This window comes from Eleutherodactylus coqui, chromosome 5, assembly GCF_035609145.1.
Source record: "Eleutherodactylus coqui strain aEleCoq1 chromosome 5, aEleCoq1.hap1, whole genome shotgun sequence".
NCBI lineage: Eukaryota > Metazoa > Chordata > Amphibia > Anura > Eleutherodactylidae > Eleutherodactylus > Eleutherodactylus coqui.
Window position 1 is genome coordinate 216,114,738 of NC_089841.1, and position 17,481 is coordinate 216,132,218.

The 17,481-nt window shown below is 42.4% G+C and overlaps 1 protein-coding gene across 1 annotated transcript in view; it reads right to left on the reverse strand.

Annotated features, from left to right (window-relative positions):
* Nucleotides 1–17,481, reverse strand: part of PGM5 (phosphoglucomutase 5) — a 92,315-nt gene that overhangs the window by 46,160 nt on the left and 28,674 nt on the right. The window contains exons 2-6 of the mRNA XM_066604200.1: nucleotides 15,288–15,450; nucleotides 12,560–12,706; nucleotides 10,053–10,178; nucleotides 7,632–7,822; nucleotides 4,999–5,153 (exon numbers count right to left, since the gene is read on the reverse strand). Of these exons, the coding sequence (XP_066460297.1) occupies nucleotides 4,999–5,153; nucleotides 7,632–7,822; nucleotides 10,053–10,178; nucleotides 12,560–12,706; nucleotides 15,288–15,450 (782 nt within the window). The remainder of the gene's footprint in view (nucleotides 1–4,998; nucleotides 5,154–7,631; nucleotides 7,823–10,052; nucleotides 10,179–12,559; nucleotides 12,707–15,287; nucleotides 15,451–17,481) is intronic.

Here is a 17,481-nt window from a genome sequence, read left to right on the forward strand (position 1 = left end):
AGCTCAAGCTCCAAAATTAGAGGTATGTGGTTTATGTGGCTAGGTGCGATACCAAGCAACAATTCATAAGCCACTCACCACATAGGTAAAATTACCCTCAAAGAGCGTGGTGTTGACAATAATTCGAATGACAGCAGAGGCTGACTAAATTCAAAAGTCAGCAGCGCTGGACTTCAGTATTGAAGATGTAAAAAGAAAAATCCAAGGATCTCATATATTTAAGAAGCGACCCACACCAATATCTAGATGATAAGAGTAACGCCAAAAGTAGATGAGTTTCTAAAAAATACCTAAAATTTGAGATCTTATGAATTGTTGCTTGGTATCGCACCTAGCCACATAAACCACATACCTCTAATTTTGGAGCTTGAGCTCTGTTGACTACTGAATGAATTTATCCTGTGACACTATCTTAAGTAATCTATACTCCACATGTATGTGTAGCTTACGTATCAATGATTGTTACTGTCACAATCTAAGATCATCTCGCATCATATTAGCGACCACCTAGTCTCAAGTATCTACAAGTTTAGTTTGGGTACTACTACCTTTTTATCTACCCACGCTGACCATCTCTGTTCTCTGTCTCTATGTATGTCTGGTTTGTCTTTAGCCCTAATTGTTTTATAAATATTCTTAAATAAAAGTTATATTTTAGTTGTCTTATACTGTGAAGGGTTTCGATTTGATTATTGAGACAAATTCTGCCCCTGCGATTCTTTATATCCGTGACCATGGAGCACAATGGGCTCTATGTTGCGGATATCCGCGGTAAAATAGAACCTGCTGCGTTCTCTTTTCTGCGAGTCGATTACGCAATTCTGACCCGCTAATGTGAGCGGAATTGTGTAACCCAATGCGATTGATCTGCGTAAAACTGCGGATCAGACGCATGCGGAATCTGTAATTCCTATCCGGTCATGTGAGACCGGCCAAAGGTAGATCGCTACCTTTTTATCACGTGACCGGGAAACGCTCAACGAGGCCACCTTTCACTGCTCCAGGCTCTCGGCAACCATTGGTCGCTGGGAGCAAGGAGATTTTAAATTTCCTAGGCTCCCCGACTCCTGCGCATGTGTTTTGCCGGCGGTCGCATGCGCAGGATCCGGGAAAGTTCACGTATTTGCGTCGGGGTGCAAATACGGAGGCCTCCGGTAAAAAGTTTCATCTCCTCTCACCGATCACATCGGTGAGGGGAGATGAAACTTCACCTTTTTTTACTTTTACGTGATCGCCATTATCCATTGGATAACGGCGAACACGTGACGAGGAATAGCTCACCGCGGCCCCCCGTGAAATCTCCAGGCTCTCGGCTAAGTTTTGTAGCCAGGAGCAGGGAGATTTTAAATTATCCTGGCAATCCACGGCTTTTGCGCATGCGTCCGCCATTTTGGCGACAGACGCGTGCGCAGAAGCTGGGGTAAGGTCTGCGGATAAATCCGCGGGCCTTAGATACGTCATTTCATCGTCCCTCACGGATATGATCCGTGGGGGGAGATGAAACGCAAGCTTTTTTAACTTTTTAAAAACTTTTTAAAACTTTTTTTAACTTTTACACTTTTTTTTCCCCTTTTTACACTTTTTTTTTACTTTACATGATCACTGCTATCCATTGGATAACAATGATCATGTCCCCGGTATAATCTCTCTGCTCCTGGCTACACATAACAGCCAGGAGCAGAGGGAATTTAAATTTCCCGGGGCTCGAGCCCCTCTGTGCACGCGCCTGATGTCAATCATCAGGCGCGCATGCGCAGATGGGGATTCGGGTCCCGGGACATGGGGACATCGGGGAGGACTTAGGTGAGTAGTTTTTTAAAACTTTTTTTTTACTCTTTCGCTATCGCCGCTATCCAATGGCGATCGCGTGCCAGCGGTCCCCGGTAACACCTCCTGGTTCCCGGCTACCTTCAGGAGGCGGGGGCCAGGAGATTTCAAATTTGCTGGGGGCTCCCGGGCTTCTGCGCATGCGCCTGACGTCATCGTCTGATGCGCATGCGCAGAAGACCGACGGCGGGTCCGGGAGGACCCGATCTTCGTGGGACACCGCGGACAAGCCGTGTGAGTATTTTCAGCTGCCCTGATGGATCAGATCCATCAGGGCAGCTGAATCTTTACTTTTTTACACATCTTTGTTTACTTTTTTGTGATCGGCGCTATCCATTGGATAGCGCCGATCGCAAAGCCCGGGGGGACTGCCCGCATCCTAGGATGACCGCTCCATGCTGTCGGCTACCTGCGGGCACCGACAGCCTGGAGCTGTCACATCCTCAGGCAAGTGGGCATCAATCCAAGGAGGATGCATAAAACTACGTCCTCTAGGATTAATGCCCACTTGCAGAGGACGTAGTTTCCCGATGGGGCAGTCGTTAAGGGGTTAAAGAGGTATTCCCATTTCATCTTTTCATAGCCAAGATGGAAAACCACTGCTATGGCTACTGGCCACCCAGCCGGAGCCTATGTAAAGAGCTGAGAACTTAGCACAGCACAGTTTCTATAGGTCTCATTGAAGAGCATGATGAAGTATAGCACAGCGTGCTGCGCTGTTTCCGTAACTTTCCAAGTTACGCAAACAGTGTAGCTCGCTGTGCTACACTTTTTCTGTAGCTCCCATTCACTTAAATGAGAGCTGTGAAAACCGTATTAAGCGCTCGGCTCTTCCCAAGAGGTGGTTGGAACAGAGCTTCCAGGTTTTCCCATCTCGTCCATAAAAGCCGATACGGGAATACCACTTTAAGAACAATAAATGCTGAACTAAATCTTCCCAACCTTACAGAAAAGTTAAATTCTTTTTTTCTTGTTGTTGTTTCAAAAAGTTTCCATTATTCATCTTTGGTGTTTTTACTTTTAACAACCAGAAAAGTAGCTGGCTATAATCCACAGAATAAGGTTAAACACATGCAGCCCATTTTGTCTCCTCGCTTTATCACAGCTGGATCTGTTGAGGTGTGGTGCAAAGACAAATTGCTTCCACATTCTATTACATGAGTTTGCTAGAACTGTTGGTAGTAAAGCAAACAATAATTAGCTTGATACAATCTTGATATTATTCTATTACTTTGTGCTTAAAATGTGCTCAAGCTTTTAAAAAAATGGCACAGTGATTTGATCTCCCACACTTGGCCTTAGTCAGGTTTAGAGATGAGCGAGCATGCTCAGATAGGTCAATTGCTCGAGCGAGCCTTGCTCTTCTTGAGTAACTGCATTCTTGTCCCAGTGTGCTCGGGGGGCGCAGGGGATAGCGGGGGGGGGGGGGGGTAGCAGGGGAGAGAGTGAGAGAGATCTCTCTCTCTCCCCCCCGCTACCACCCGCCGCCCCCCCCCCCCCAAGCACGCTCAGACAAGAATGCAGTTACTCGAGAAGAGCAAGGCTCGCTCGAGTAACTGACTTATCCGAGCGTGCTCGCTTATCTCTAGTCAGGGTCCATATGGGTCCCCGTTGTAATTTTAGAGGCCACTGATATCATATGGAAGCAAATAAAGGCTTTGGTGGCGCAGCTCTAAGGCTCCACGGTGTGGAGGAAGCCCTAAAGGATCACCACTGTACATGTGCATAAATGGAGGAGATTTACTAAACTAAATACACCACAATTTGTAACATACTAGCATAGTAACATAGTATGTTAGGCCGAAATAACACATATGTCCATCCAGTTCTGCCTATTTCCCCCCAATGTTTATCCAGAGGAAGGCAAAAAACCCCATGAGGTAGAAGCTAATTTTCCCCATTTAAGGAAAAAATTTCTTTCCAACTCTAATCTGGCAATCGGGATAATCCCCGGATCACCGACCCTTCTGAAGTAATGTTTTAACTATAACATAATATTGTAACACTCAAGAAAGGTATCCAGACCCCTCTTAAACTCTTTTAGTGAGTTCGCCATCACCAGGCAGAGAGTTCCACAGTCTCACTGATCTTACAGTAAAGAACCCCCTTCTATGTTTGGGGCAAAATATTCTCATCGACTAAGTCAATCAGTAGTTGGTGTAAAGTTGGAAAAAAAGTATCTAAAGATGTGACAAATTTATACAGTATGAGCCACTGTGATAAATTTGGCAAATTTTCAGACTGTCTAGTCTAAATTCACACTGTCTAAATTAGACGGGATTAGTAAATCTGTGCCAGTGTGTCCATGGATGTTGTATATATACACAGAACTCTTAATTAGCCACAAAACTGTCCTTTAGTCATAGTTTATGAGAACTGGTCATAGTGACTCAGCTTCCATAATATATTTGTGCATCTTAAAGTGGTTATACAGTCCCCCAAAAAATGCTGACTCCTGCCAAGGGGGGTATAAAAAAATTGAAATAGCCATGGTCACATCAAATGATCACCTACTGCACGTGTTCCACCAATGCCAGATCTCCTACGCTCTCCGCTTTATGCTGCAACAATGACATCATCAGCATCAGAGACAAGTGACCTTTCCAGCCAATCAACAGCTCAATTTGGCCTGTGATTAGTTACAGTGATCACATGTCCATGTGCGGGGACATCATTGTTGCTCTAGCAGTGGACCAGGAACCAGTAGAATGGAGGCAAGGCTGGTCAAGGATCTTTCCAGCCCACTCGCCTCCATTCCCATTAAACAGGCAGTCATTCATAAGTGAACTACTGCCTGTTTATGATCCATTGTTCAGTTTTCTGCAGGCAGAAACTGAACAACAATCAATAAGTGAGCGACTTCTTAGAAAAACAATTGTAACAGGCCAGAGAATACGCCCAGTCCGGAATATACCCTCGGGTTAAAAGAAAATACTAATGATTTTTCAATTAGGGTACAATGAAGCATCAATGTGGTCTTGGGAATTCTCTTTTAAGCACAAGGACAAACCGGGACTTTCATTTTCAATGACTTTTCTGAATTTAGCTGAACATGCTTCTTAAAGACAAATTACCTTTCATGATTTATAAAGTCATCCCATGATCATTTCGATTTGTTGGTTATCAAAAGAATATTATGAGTGGAATATAAAGCAGATAGATTGTACTTACTTGTCTACGGCTGTACTTGTAGGCATACTCCTCCCAAACCCTCGCACACCCATTTGTTGAAAGTAAGGTACACAGGAGAGGTTGGCTGCAATAACAGCTAAGGAATCAGAAGGGTTCACAAAAAAGCCATTTTGTCCCAAAATCATGTACCTGTCCTGAAACAAATGTGGATGATTAATATTGTTACCTTGGAAATGGAGACTTATGTTGAATAGAAAATAAATTCTGTTTAAATCTTACACAAATTAGCATAAAATAGTGTCACAGGAAATTACGTGACCATTGCAGTCAATGCGAGGCTGCAGTGTCACGTTCATGAACTCCTGGCATGGTGCTTGGAACGTAGGCGCCGATGCCAGGAGAACGGGCAGTCACACTGCAGCCTCTCATTGGCAGCAATGGTCATTTGATTTCCATTATCTGTCACAACAACCACCAGGACCACAGCGAGGCTGCAGCTCTGGATCCCAACGATCGCGGAGGGGTAAGCATGTCTCAGTTTATTATTTTAATACAGGGGGTCCTAATGAAGCAAAGTTGTCCAATAATCGGAAAACTCCTTTAAAGGGGTTGAATTAAGGTTGCAAGTTATCTTGCAATAATTAATAGTTTTCTTATAGCTAACTTTCTGATTGGTGGAGGTCTTTCTTCTGCGACCCTCGCCGATCTCCAGAACTGGACTCCTGTGTTCCATTCTGCCTTTCGCTGTGTGGTCGCTTCCTCCCTGCAAGGACATCAGCATGAAGGGAGTGCTGGCTGAGCATACACGGTCAGTGCTCCATTCATTTTAATGGGGCTGATGGAAATATCCGAGTGGGTGCCGCTCAGGTATCTCCGCAGCCCCACTGAAAGCAGATGAAGCACTAGTACACTTGTGTGACCGGTGCTCCATTCAGACTCCTCTTCACTGCAGGGAGTGCTCTAACCCTGCAGTGAGGAGGACGGATTCAGCAGGAAGACCTCCACTGATCAGGAAGTTATTCCCTATCCTATGGATAGGGAATGACTGACAGTCTTTGTACAACCAATTTAATTAAAATCTCTTTGGGACACCACTGGTGAAAAGTCAAATTTCTGCAAGTAACCCATTTTTCTTTGCTTCCCGTGAACAGACTGTACTTTATTATGTTTATTATGTTGGCTTCATATCAGAGGCAAACAAAGTTTGTAACCACACACATAAACACCAAACAGTTACACGACATAGATTCATGCGAAGCCGGGTAATTCTGCTAGTATGTTAAATAACTATGATGTGCTACTATGAACCTAAGTGTTTTCCAACTAGGTTTCAAAGAAGACTGGGGTTCCTTGGAATTTGATCAACGAGTCCGTAGAAGAAATCAACAGCAAGAACTTCTATAGTAAGTGTAACAAACAGATTTTAAACTTTTAGTAGAGTTCTTCTTAAAGGGGTATTCCGGAGACTGGATGAAATTTTCAAACTTTCACTAAAATTTCTACTTATTGCCATTATTGCCAATATTCATCTAAATCGTCAAATTGAACTGCAGTACCTCATTTTGCTGACCCCCACCACCGCTGATTTCCATCCCATTTCAGACTTGCAGGTTGTTATTTAAATTGACCGCCGAGGAGTGCAAAATCTACAGCTCCAACAATGCCAGTTACCAAAAAGTGCAAGTTCACAACTGTACAAAATGTGTCGTCATTACAGAATTTGAAGACGTTGAGCGTGACTGACCAGTAAAACAGCGGAACGTACAGTTCCTTACCATTGGACACCAATGGAGAACTAAGCAGGCGGGGGGACTGCAGGTAAAGCCATATTTCTGCAGCTTTGCAAAACAAGTTATTACATTATTTTGCAAAATTACATATAATAACCTTATGAAGCCTATAACTGTCACTTTGAAGTGCCAGAATACACCTTCAAGGCTAAGGCTACACAGCAACTTTGGTTGCGACATACACTGTGTGGACAAAGCTCGCACTATTGCCATATAACCTTGCAACTTTTACTCCAAGTCAATGCGCTCACGGTGCGACTCGCAAGTTGCTATGAACATTACTTGATAACTGGAAGAAATAAAGCAAGTTTGGATTTCCTGCAATTCTTGGATCACCTTTACTTACATTAAGTTGCAATGTTGTATGGCAAAATGGCAATTTTTGGCTGTGCAACATGCGTCATAGTTAAAGTTGTTGTGTAGGCCTAGCCTAAGGAGGCATTCCCAGGTTGGACTTACTACATCATGTATTTACATACATGTTGCCTCACATCACTAATGTACACATAATACTTCCGTGGAAACTTCTGTACCATACTTATTCATAGATTAGCTAGCTGTATACACACTGCCCTACCTAATATGGGGTATCTAAAGGGAGTTGGTCTCCAACTTTATGTTGTCTTCCCTGAGGACAGCATTAAGTAGTAACAAGCATGCTGATTACAGCAATATTCGCAGTAATAGTTGTCAGTTAGTGGCCGGACCCAAAGTTACCCATCATGTATAGACCCCACAATAAAGAAAATGTATCTTTTTTTCTAACACTGCTGATATTTTTGGTAAGTACTGTATATTACATAATACAGATGATCATTATTAAAAAGTTCTCCATACAAAAGACAATGCTGAGAGCGAGCTGCGAATACATGAAGTACTTACTCCATCGGCATCAAAGGCAGCTCCAAAGCCATGTTCTCCTGCTTTCATGGCCTCCAAGAGACTACTGGCATATGTTAGGTTGGGGTCAGGATACTGCCCACCAAAGTCTTCTAAGGGGACGCAATTAACTGCAGAATTGGCAGGTGCTCCTAATTCATCACAGAGTATTCGTCGGACATAAGGACCCATCACTAGGAAATACATAATACAGTATATATGCTTTACTTAGACAGTACAAAGCAAAGGAAGGATTAGTACAAAAATGATACACCGGTAACATGTCACAATTTATTTCCATTCAGTTAACAGGACCCTTTATTTTTCTATTTCAACACATGGAAGCCCAGATCCAGTGGTCAGAAGACTGCAAAATATTGTCATTATCCAGGAGGCATTTACTTTCTAAAGTCAAACTTATTGGGTATTTCTTGTTGGTATACTCGTATGTTTGACTAAAAACTATGAAAGCAAGTGACATTGTTATATTAATACTAACCATAAGTTTTTCTCAACACCCTTCATAGTCACAACTAAGAGAGCCTTGAGAATACATAGGGGCACATTTATTAAATGGTTTATGCCAGAAATGGACATAACAAAGGTGCAAATTTTTGCACAAAGGGGGTATTTGCGCAAAAATTTGTGACTTTTCTTCCCTCTGCACCAGCCCCGTCACACTTTTGAAAGGTAAGGGGAGGAGGGTGGTATTTGTGGTAAAGGATTTGAAGGTAGTCTAGGAAAATGGTGTAACTGGCAATCCAAGTTAGAATCAGGAGGCATCTAGAGACTCCATTCATATAACATATAGAGAGGTTGGCCCTTGCAAAAGATGGTCTCTTGTCTCTGGTGAAGATCCACCATGTTTGTTATTGTACTTGTGTGCGTTATGAAAGACAAGGACAAGAACACTGACAAGTAATAGAGGGAGCCTTACAATTCAACCTTAAAAGATGGTGAAAGGGAGGGGAGATACTGGCGGAAGAGGGAAAGAAACGAAAAGAGGAGAAGGGGCAGGAAGAAGCATGGATCTTAAGCTTTAATTGTCTTGAAGGACCTAAATGTCCACTCACAATATAACTAATCATTAGAGACAAAACTTGGTCAGTTGAGGCAAATCTGTGCTACTTGTCTTAAATGACTTTCCAAAAACCAGGTGGTGTGTTGGAAACAAGAATGTAATTTGGAACAGGGGTAGAATAATAGTGAATGGTTTCCATAATGTAAAAAGTAACCTGACCTTTTGCTCTTTTTGGAGGGCTGGGTCTATCTAGTCCATCCACAAGACAAAAGATAATTTAGACAAAATAGATGCCAAGAGGGTGGAACTGTGAAAATCCAGTCTTGTAAAAATCGCTGTGCAGGCAACAGTGAAGACAAAATAAAGTAGTTTCTTATTCATCATTGTCATTTTTATGTGGGTTGGTGTTATGCCAAAAATGTCCCATTCACGTATTATTTGCCCTAGGGGGAACAAATAGTTTATTGTGAATTTCTCCACCTTTCACCAAAAGAACTGAATGACTGGGCAGGACCACAGACAATGATAGAGAACTACCTCGGGTTGAGAGCATTTTGGGCACAATGGCAATTTCTTCTAGCCAATTTTGTGGTTACGAGAGGGAGAAATCATAGAATGGTAGAGTTGAAATGGACCTCCAGGGTCATCGGGTCCGACGCCCCTGCTGAATGCAGGATTCACTAAATCATCCCAGACAGATATTTGTCCAGCCTTTGTTTGAACTCTTCAATTGAAGGAGAACTCACCACCTCCCGTGGTAACCTGTTCCACTCATTGATCACCTTCACTGTCAGAAAGTTTTTTCTCCTCCCTTTCAGTTTCATCCCAGCCTTTGTTTGAACACTTCCATAAAATGGAAGAAGACGACGAGGATGGGATTCAAACCCATGTGTGCAGAGCACAATGGATTAGCAGTCCATTGCCTTAACCACTCAGCCACCCAGTCAACAAATTTAAAGCCATATGTACGATTTTGAGTGCCATGTTGGAGTATATAGAGGATGGCAACCATTTGTTAGTTTTGTGAGTAATGTCAATCAAGTCTTCTGGTGAGAGGCCCAGAAAACTCACCACCCACACCGAGACACCAATGCAACACTGAGTATAGCCTAGGATAGAACAAAGGACACAACTAACGTCATCTTGCACATTAAAGGAGATGTATAGTATAAACTAGTGGCTGGGACTATGTGCCATACTTTCACTGCATAGCTTTGTGCTTGCATATAGTAGAAAATCTTATTGTTTTGTATGCGAAATTTATTCTGTGCTTTTAAAAAATGTTGCATGGGCCTGCCATCCATGGTTAGACGGTCACCTTTCTATATTCATTCTTGATGTAATGGTCTGAACGCTGTTCGCTACTTTTCATTATTAACAAGGTGCAGTAGTCTTTTCCTTACCTCCATTCATGGCATCAATTCTTATTTTCAGCTGATTGGGACCAGTAAGTAAAGCCTTAATAGAATTAAAGTCAAAAAGTGTTCTGAGCAAGTTGAGATAAACTTCCACTGAATCCACAACTTCAACTAAAAAGGAATGCATAGAAAAGAAAAGTTACAATGATTATTATGACTTCCACAAAAATACTTTATACAGAGCTGAAAATGAATGTATTCTAGATAATAAAAAAGATTCATAGGAACTTTGGAATCTTCAAAAACATAACATTCCTAACTTGTCCCAAGTAACAAGAATAGAGCCTGTGAATGTCAACTGGCTGAAAAAAAATGGAACTGATTTTTTTTCTTGCTAGATGTGCCTATCTGGTAGTATAGGTGTGTGCAGGCCATTTGGTGTAGGGTGTGCCTCATAGGAGTGAGGTGATAGAGTGGAGTGAATGGATACAATATTAAAACCAAGATTATTGCATACAGTATACACTGTAACAGAAGTTCATCTGCAATATCAGTTTCCAAAAGCACTTGCTGGGACCCCCTTCCTCAGAATGAAGTGTATTTTCTTGCAAATAAGAGTGCAATATAACCCCATCTTCTTGTTTTCTTCATTCTCAGAAATGAGGAAGGGGTGCCCCCCACCAATCATTATGTTCTAGCATGTCCTTATAATATGGCCTAACATTACAGGATGGGAATAATTATTTAATAATAGAGACTATATTCTAAAATGTTTAACTTGCTGAAATTAAAGGTGTTGTGTAGAGATGAGGGAGCCTCGCTCATCTCGAGTAACTGCCTTCTCCTCTGAGCGTGCTCAAGGGGGGCGGCGGGGGTGAGCAGTGGGCGGTGGGGGTGGGGGGGGGGGGAGAGAGACAAATGTATTGTGAGTCCAGTACATAATCTGCCTTATTCTGTAGAATAAAGTGCTGCTGGTCGTCTTGTAGATCCTTATTCAGAAAACACTGACTGTATTTATGGTGAGCGGGTGAACTTTCATTTACATAGTTACATAGTATGTAAGGCCGAATGAAGACAATGTCCATCTAGTCCAGCCCGTCTATCCTCCTGTGTTGTTGATCCAGAGGAAGGCAGAAAACCCCAAAAGCAGAAGCCAATTAGCCCTTTTGGGGAAAAAATTCCTTCCCGACTCCCTAATGGCAATCAGACTAATCCCTGGATCAACCCCTAATAGTTCCTACCTGCCTGTATACCCGGATTAACAATTAACCTAAGATTTATAACCTATAATATCCTTCCTCTCCAGAAAGACATCAAGTCCCCTTTTAAACTCCTCTATGGATTTTGCCATCACTAGTTCCTCAGGCAGAGAGTTCCAGTCTAACTGCTCTTACAGTAAAGAACATTTATTTGCAATTTTTAGGAGTTAGCTATTAAACTTTTACTGAGCAAGAACTACCTGGGACTCTGCCAATATGTGGCTATGACCAATTACATCACCTTTGTATGTTCATTACCTGATGGAAAATATGGGCGACCATACCAACGTTCTAGCTTACCCATGGCTGCTGAACAATCTGGGGCTTCCCTGTCCTCGTGATCCCACCTTCCATAGGGTTTTGGACCTTCTAACCCACCCAGTTGAGCCCTGTCTTGGTTCCACAAATGATCCAATCAACCGACAAAGAGCATTTGCTTATTTGTCGGCTGATCGATGTTTGCATGGAGAAATGATTGGAAGAATGAACATTCAGATGAACGTTGGTTCACGATCATTGGCCTGTGTGAAAGGGCCTTATGCCTAATAATAGTCTGACACTTCCTGTTTTGTATAGAAAACTTTTCAAAAGTAATCTCATTATCATCACTGTGAGGATTATAATGGAAGGTAACACTGGATTCACCATGTATAGATGATGATCACAGCTCGAATACTCCCTCTTTCTACACAATAACCTCTGCACATGTCACACAGCATGCCTATAACAAGCTCCCATAGAAGTCAATGAGTATTCTCTGTATTGTTTCATAGGTCCATGTTAACTGCAGCTTAGGAAACATGGCTGCCTCCATAGTCATGTAAAGAAGATATAAAAAGCTACAATCAGAAAAAAACATATTAAAAATGTAATGTAGTGTCTGTATATGGTTTAATTAGAAAATATAGGTGATGCATTCCTTTCAAGAGCATGGTCTCTGTAATCTGTAGCATACTCGCTAAGGCAAACTACTCGAGCGAGTAATGCCTTATTCGAGTACCTGCCTGCTCGTCTCAAAAGATTGCCGGCGGGGGGCAGGGAGCGGTAGGGGAGAGCGGGGAGGAATGGGGGGGAGGGGAGATCTCACTCTCTCCCCCCTGCTCACTCCCGCAACTCACCGCTCTCCCCCGCCGGCACCCGAATCTTTTGAGACGAGCCGGCAGGTACTCGCATAAGGCAGTACTCGCTCGAGTAGTTTGCCTTAGTGAGTATGCTCGCTCATCTCTAGTTGTGTCTTAACTTTAAAGGAGCATATCTAATATTAGCTACAAAGAGTGTAGAAATCCTCATTACCTCTAAATGGCTTGAACTTATTCTCCAAGTCAAATTCCTGCCTCCCAACTCTTGAGAGGTCAATCCGCAGATCTGGACAAATAGCATATTCCTCAATAGTTTTACTGATCTGATAAATCTTATCTGTAACTGTATCTGGAGCAGGACCTAAAACCAGAAGAACAAAGCAAGTAAATATACAATGTAATGAGCCTGGACCATACAGCCGAGCACAGAGCAGATGTACTGGTAGATTGTAATTTAGAAGCTACTGTAGCCATTGAGGTTGTCAAGGTCTACTGACAGCTGGATGGGAAACATTGGGTGCGGTCGACAACATCTGCATCCAGGCATATAAAGAAACATCTGCTTAATACAATATTTCGGTGATTTATTAGACTGCAGATATGTGGTGGCAGCTTTATATATGGCTTAACGATGGATTTTTATAGGAGTGTACATAAAATTCACAGGCCACTTGGAATTGGGCCACCTTCCCCGAGAGGAAAAAAAATAAAAATGATATGTTCTATTAGACAACATTTATAATATGGCAGCTTAGATACAGCAGCTGGGCTCTAGTATACTGTTATATAATGCAGTCACCATATAATAGTCAGATACCAGTTCTACACAGTGATAGTGATTACAGTGCAGGTACCTCCGGTGATCGCAGGTGACATCTTCTCTGATTGGTGATTTTTGCTTTCCCTTTTATTCCCTATCGGGATCAAGACGCCATTAAGACATCCTCTACCCATGATTCATCTCTGCCCATGTTCCCGATCCAGCCACTACCCAAAATGCCCCTCTCAGTGGCTGCATAGAACTAGTGCTATATTTGTGGCTCTACAAGTAATAGTGCTCCAAGCTGTGACCACTTAGTAAAAGTCCCCCTCTCTTGGCTACACTTAGTAATAGTGTCTCCCTTTGTGGCCCCACTTTGTAATAGTGTCCCACTTATTGGCCCTACTTAGTAATAGTGTCCCCCTTTGTGGCCCCACTTAGCAGTGTAGCCATCTGTTGCCCTATTTAATAATAGTTTCCCCTTTTTTGCTTCAGTAATAGTCCCCATCTCTTGGCTCCACTTGGTAATAGTGTCTACCTTTGTGGCCCCACTTACTACTAGTGTCCTCCTTTGTGGCCCCACTTAGTAATAGTGTCCACCTTTGTGGCCCCACTTACTACTAGTGTCCTCCTTTGTGGCCCCACTTAGTAATAGTGTCCCCTTTTGTTATCCCACTTAGCATTGTCGCCATTTGTTGCGCCATTTATTAGTGTCCCCATTTGTTGCCCTGTTTAATAATAGTTTCCCCTTTGTTGCTTCAGTAATAGTCCCCCTCTCTTGGCTCCACTTGGTAAGAGTGTCCCCCTTTGTGGCCGCTTCTTAGCAGTGTCCCAACTTGTTGCCCCATTTAATAGTGTCCCCATTTGTTGCACTATTTAATAATAGTTGCCCCAGTAATAGTGTCCCCATCCCTCCCGCTGAACCATCAGCCACCAGTAAAGTAACTTCTTCATACTCACACAGTCACATTTCTGAGCCTCACGCGGGCCGTAGCGCTCTGAGAATCATCCGACCCTTCTCCCAGTCTCCTGCACACTGTACTCTGATAGCAGAAGGGTGAGGAGTTGGATGATGTGAACCGGTGACAGATGAGCAGAATGCGACACCGTAAATAGAAAGGCAATAACGAATAGGCCTCAGAGGTTTTTTGTAATTGCATTCTTAAATCTCTTCCTCTAGAAAGGGCCTTACTATTTTTTTTAATTGCCTAACTGAAAACAAAGTGTGTAGCAACTTTTCAGCTTTTAGTTCTTAGGCCTCTCTAGGTAAAAAGTATGGTTTGTTCTTATGGTTAGCAAGACTGTTCTTACTGTACTAATACTGTAATATCCTTATTACTCTGCTCTACACAAATGTCATATAGTGGCAGAGATACATTAGATGTAGCAAAAACGTTCCATCATTGGGTATGTGCAAGACTATGTGGGAAGTAGTCCTTCCAGAGGACTTTTCTCATCTCACTGTTTCCATGCAATGCTTAAGAGTCTTTTTACACAAGACGACCGCCAGGCGCCAAAACACCTGAGAGTCGTCCCAGTGATAATGCATAAGCCGAATGATGAATGAATTATTGTTCGTCGTTCAGTCGCTGCTGGCATTTACACTGAACGATTATTGTTCAGATTCCCGTGATCCAGTGAAAATCTGAACAATTATCATTCAGTGTAAAAGCTCCCTTAAGGCCCATTTACACGCAATGATTATCGTTCAAATGACTGCGATAATAGTTGCATGTAAACGCTAGCATCATGCACTTTTCATCTGAAGGAGGATTTTAAGGTGAATTTAAAACTCATTGTTCAGCCTCAGAGAAATAAAATATCTCTCAACAGACCGCATGCTGTGTTCTCAGCAGGAGACAGGAGATTACATTGTATTCTACCAATGACAACAATGCAGCTGTGTGCACAGCCCAGGCCGCATGCTGTGCTCTGCAAACAGCTTCAGGAGGCCTATTTAAAGGCAAATGAAGATGAGAAAGTGTTAATGGACATTAGTGTCCATTAACACTTTATGCAAAATGATCGCTAAAACTTTCAATCGTTTGAAAGATTATTTTTGCGTGTAAATGGGCCTTTACTTGATGTACCAATAAAGAATATTTACTTAACATGGACTATATAACTAGTAATATTCATCTTCTTTCTAATAGAATGGATTAATGTCTTAAAATACATTTACCTCCATTGGCAATATTGAACTTGATTCCAAAATCTCCACCAGGTCCTCCTGGATTGTGGCTAGCTGTTAGAACAATTCCTCCGATTGCCTTAATTTTTCTAATAATGCACGAGACAGCAGGAGTGGACAACAATCCATTCTGACCAATAACCAAGCGGCCAATCTGCATTTAACAAGGAAAGAGAGTAAGAATTACTCTCACTGGCGTATACAGTATGTAGTGACAGGTTATAGCATTGTCCGTATTACAATAACAATACAATAATTACTATATAGGAATTTAGTGAACCTGGCACCAGGCGTTATGACCTCCTTCCCAGTAATGAAGCTCATTATAGGGCTGGTTTTAGAGAAAGCATGGCCCTGGGTAACATTAGAAATGTGGCCCAAATACTGTAATGTTGCAATAACACATTCAAGGCATTCATAAGGCGTCGTGCAGAGTGCTGCAGAGCTGAACTCCAGTACTTCCAGGGGTGTTGCTCGGGTGTAAAAAAGGAAAAAAATTCTTCACGTACATTTCTAGTTCTCAAACAACAGGAGTGAATATTACCACCATTTTAACTGTTTTCTGGATGCAGAAATGCTGCGGAATTTGCTCCCTGTCTTTTTTTTTTTTTTAATGACCCTGCACTTTTTATAACGACGGAGGCAAATTAATTTGTTGTGATAAGCCCCGCCCCCTGACCACACCTCTCTGTCCCACTTTGACCCTGGGAAAATCTGGTCACCTTAATATATATATATATATATATATATATATATATATATATATATATATATATATATACACACACAGGACTTGCAGGGTATTCCAAGTATGCAGCATTTAGTACCTACCAAAAGTGGTCCATGTAAGCACAACCTATGAACATGTAAGATCATTAATACCCAAGGCTTACTTGCATGCCTGTGAGCAAAGACTTGCCTGTCCTTCCTAGTTCCATCTAGGTTTCTGTTTCTATTTTCTGCATAGAAGATGAAAACCGGAGATGGAACCAGAGCTGGAGCAGAAAAGGTTGTGCAAAAATAGCCTAAGATGGGATGTGAACATTCAGTTCTCGAATTTCATGTGTTGGAAACAAGAAAAAGTATCATAGGAACCCAAGACTTCCTAATGTGCATGTAAGCAAAGACTAGCCTGTCCAATTCGATTCCACACAAGAGGTACAGTAGCACAAATTGCTGAAGAGGTGAAAACGTTAATGCTAGTTATGACAGAGATATCATGGAACGCACAGTGGATCACAGCTTGTTACGTATGGGGTGGGGTGGCTGCAGAACAGTCAAAGTGCCCCATGTTGACCTCTGTATACCTCCGTAGGTGCCTACAATCGGCAGTTGAGCATCAGAACTGGACCATGGAGCAATGGAAGAAGGTGACCTGGTCTGAGGAATTACGTTTTCCTTTACATCATGTAGACAGCAGGGTGTGTGCACTCACATCGGGAAGAGATGGCAGCACTATGGAAAGAAGGTAAGCCAGTGGAGATAGAGTGAGGCTTTGGAAATCCTTGGGTGCTGGAATTCACAGATGTAGCAATGGATGTTACTTTAACATGTACCATCTACCTAAGTATTGTTGCAGACCAAAGGCACGGAAACAGTATTCCCTGATGGCAGTGGCCTCTTCGAGAAACATAATGTAACCTACCACACTGCAAAAATTGTACAGGAATGGTTTGAGGAACATAACGAAGAGTTCAAGATTGATGACTTGACCTCCAAATTCGCCAAATCTCAATCAGATAGAGCATCTCATGGATGTGCTGGGAAAAAAAACAGTCTAATCCATGAAGATCCCTCCTCACAACGGATAAGCCTTCTTATTTGCAAGCTAAACATTCCCAGATCCTTTAACCGTTCCTCATAGGACACGATTTGCAGACCGCTCACCATCTTGGTAACTCTTCTCTGAACTTGTTCCAATTTGTCAATTTATTTATTTGAAGTGGGGTGCCCAGAACTGGACACAGTATTCCAGATGAGGTCTGACTAAGGAAGAGTAGAGGGCAATAATGACCTCACGTGATCTAGACTCTATGCTTCTCTTAATACATCCCAGAATTGTGTTTGCCTTTTTTGCTGCTGCATCACATTGTTGACTCATGTTCAGTCTGTGATCTATTAGTATACCCAAGTCTTTTTTACATGTGCTGCTGCTTAGCTCACTTTCTCCCATTCTGTATGTGCT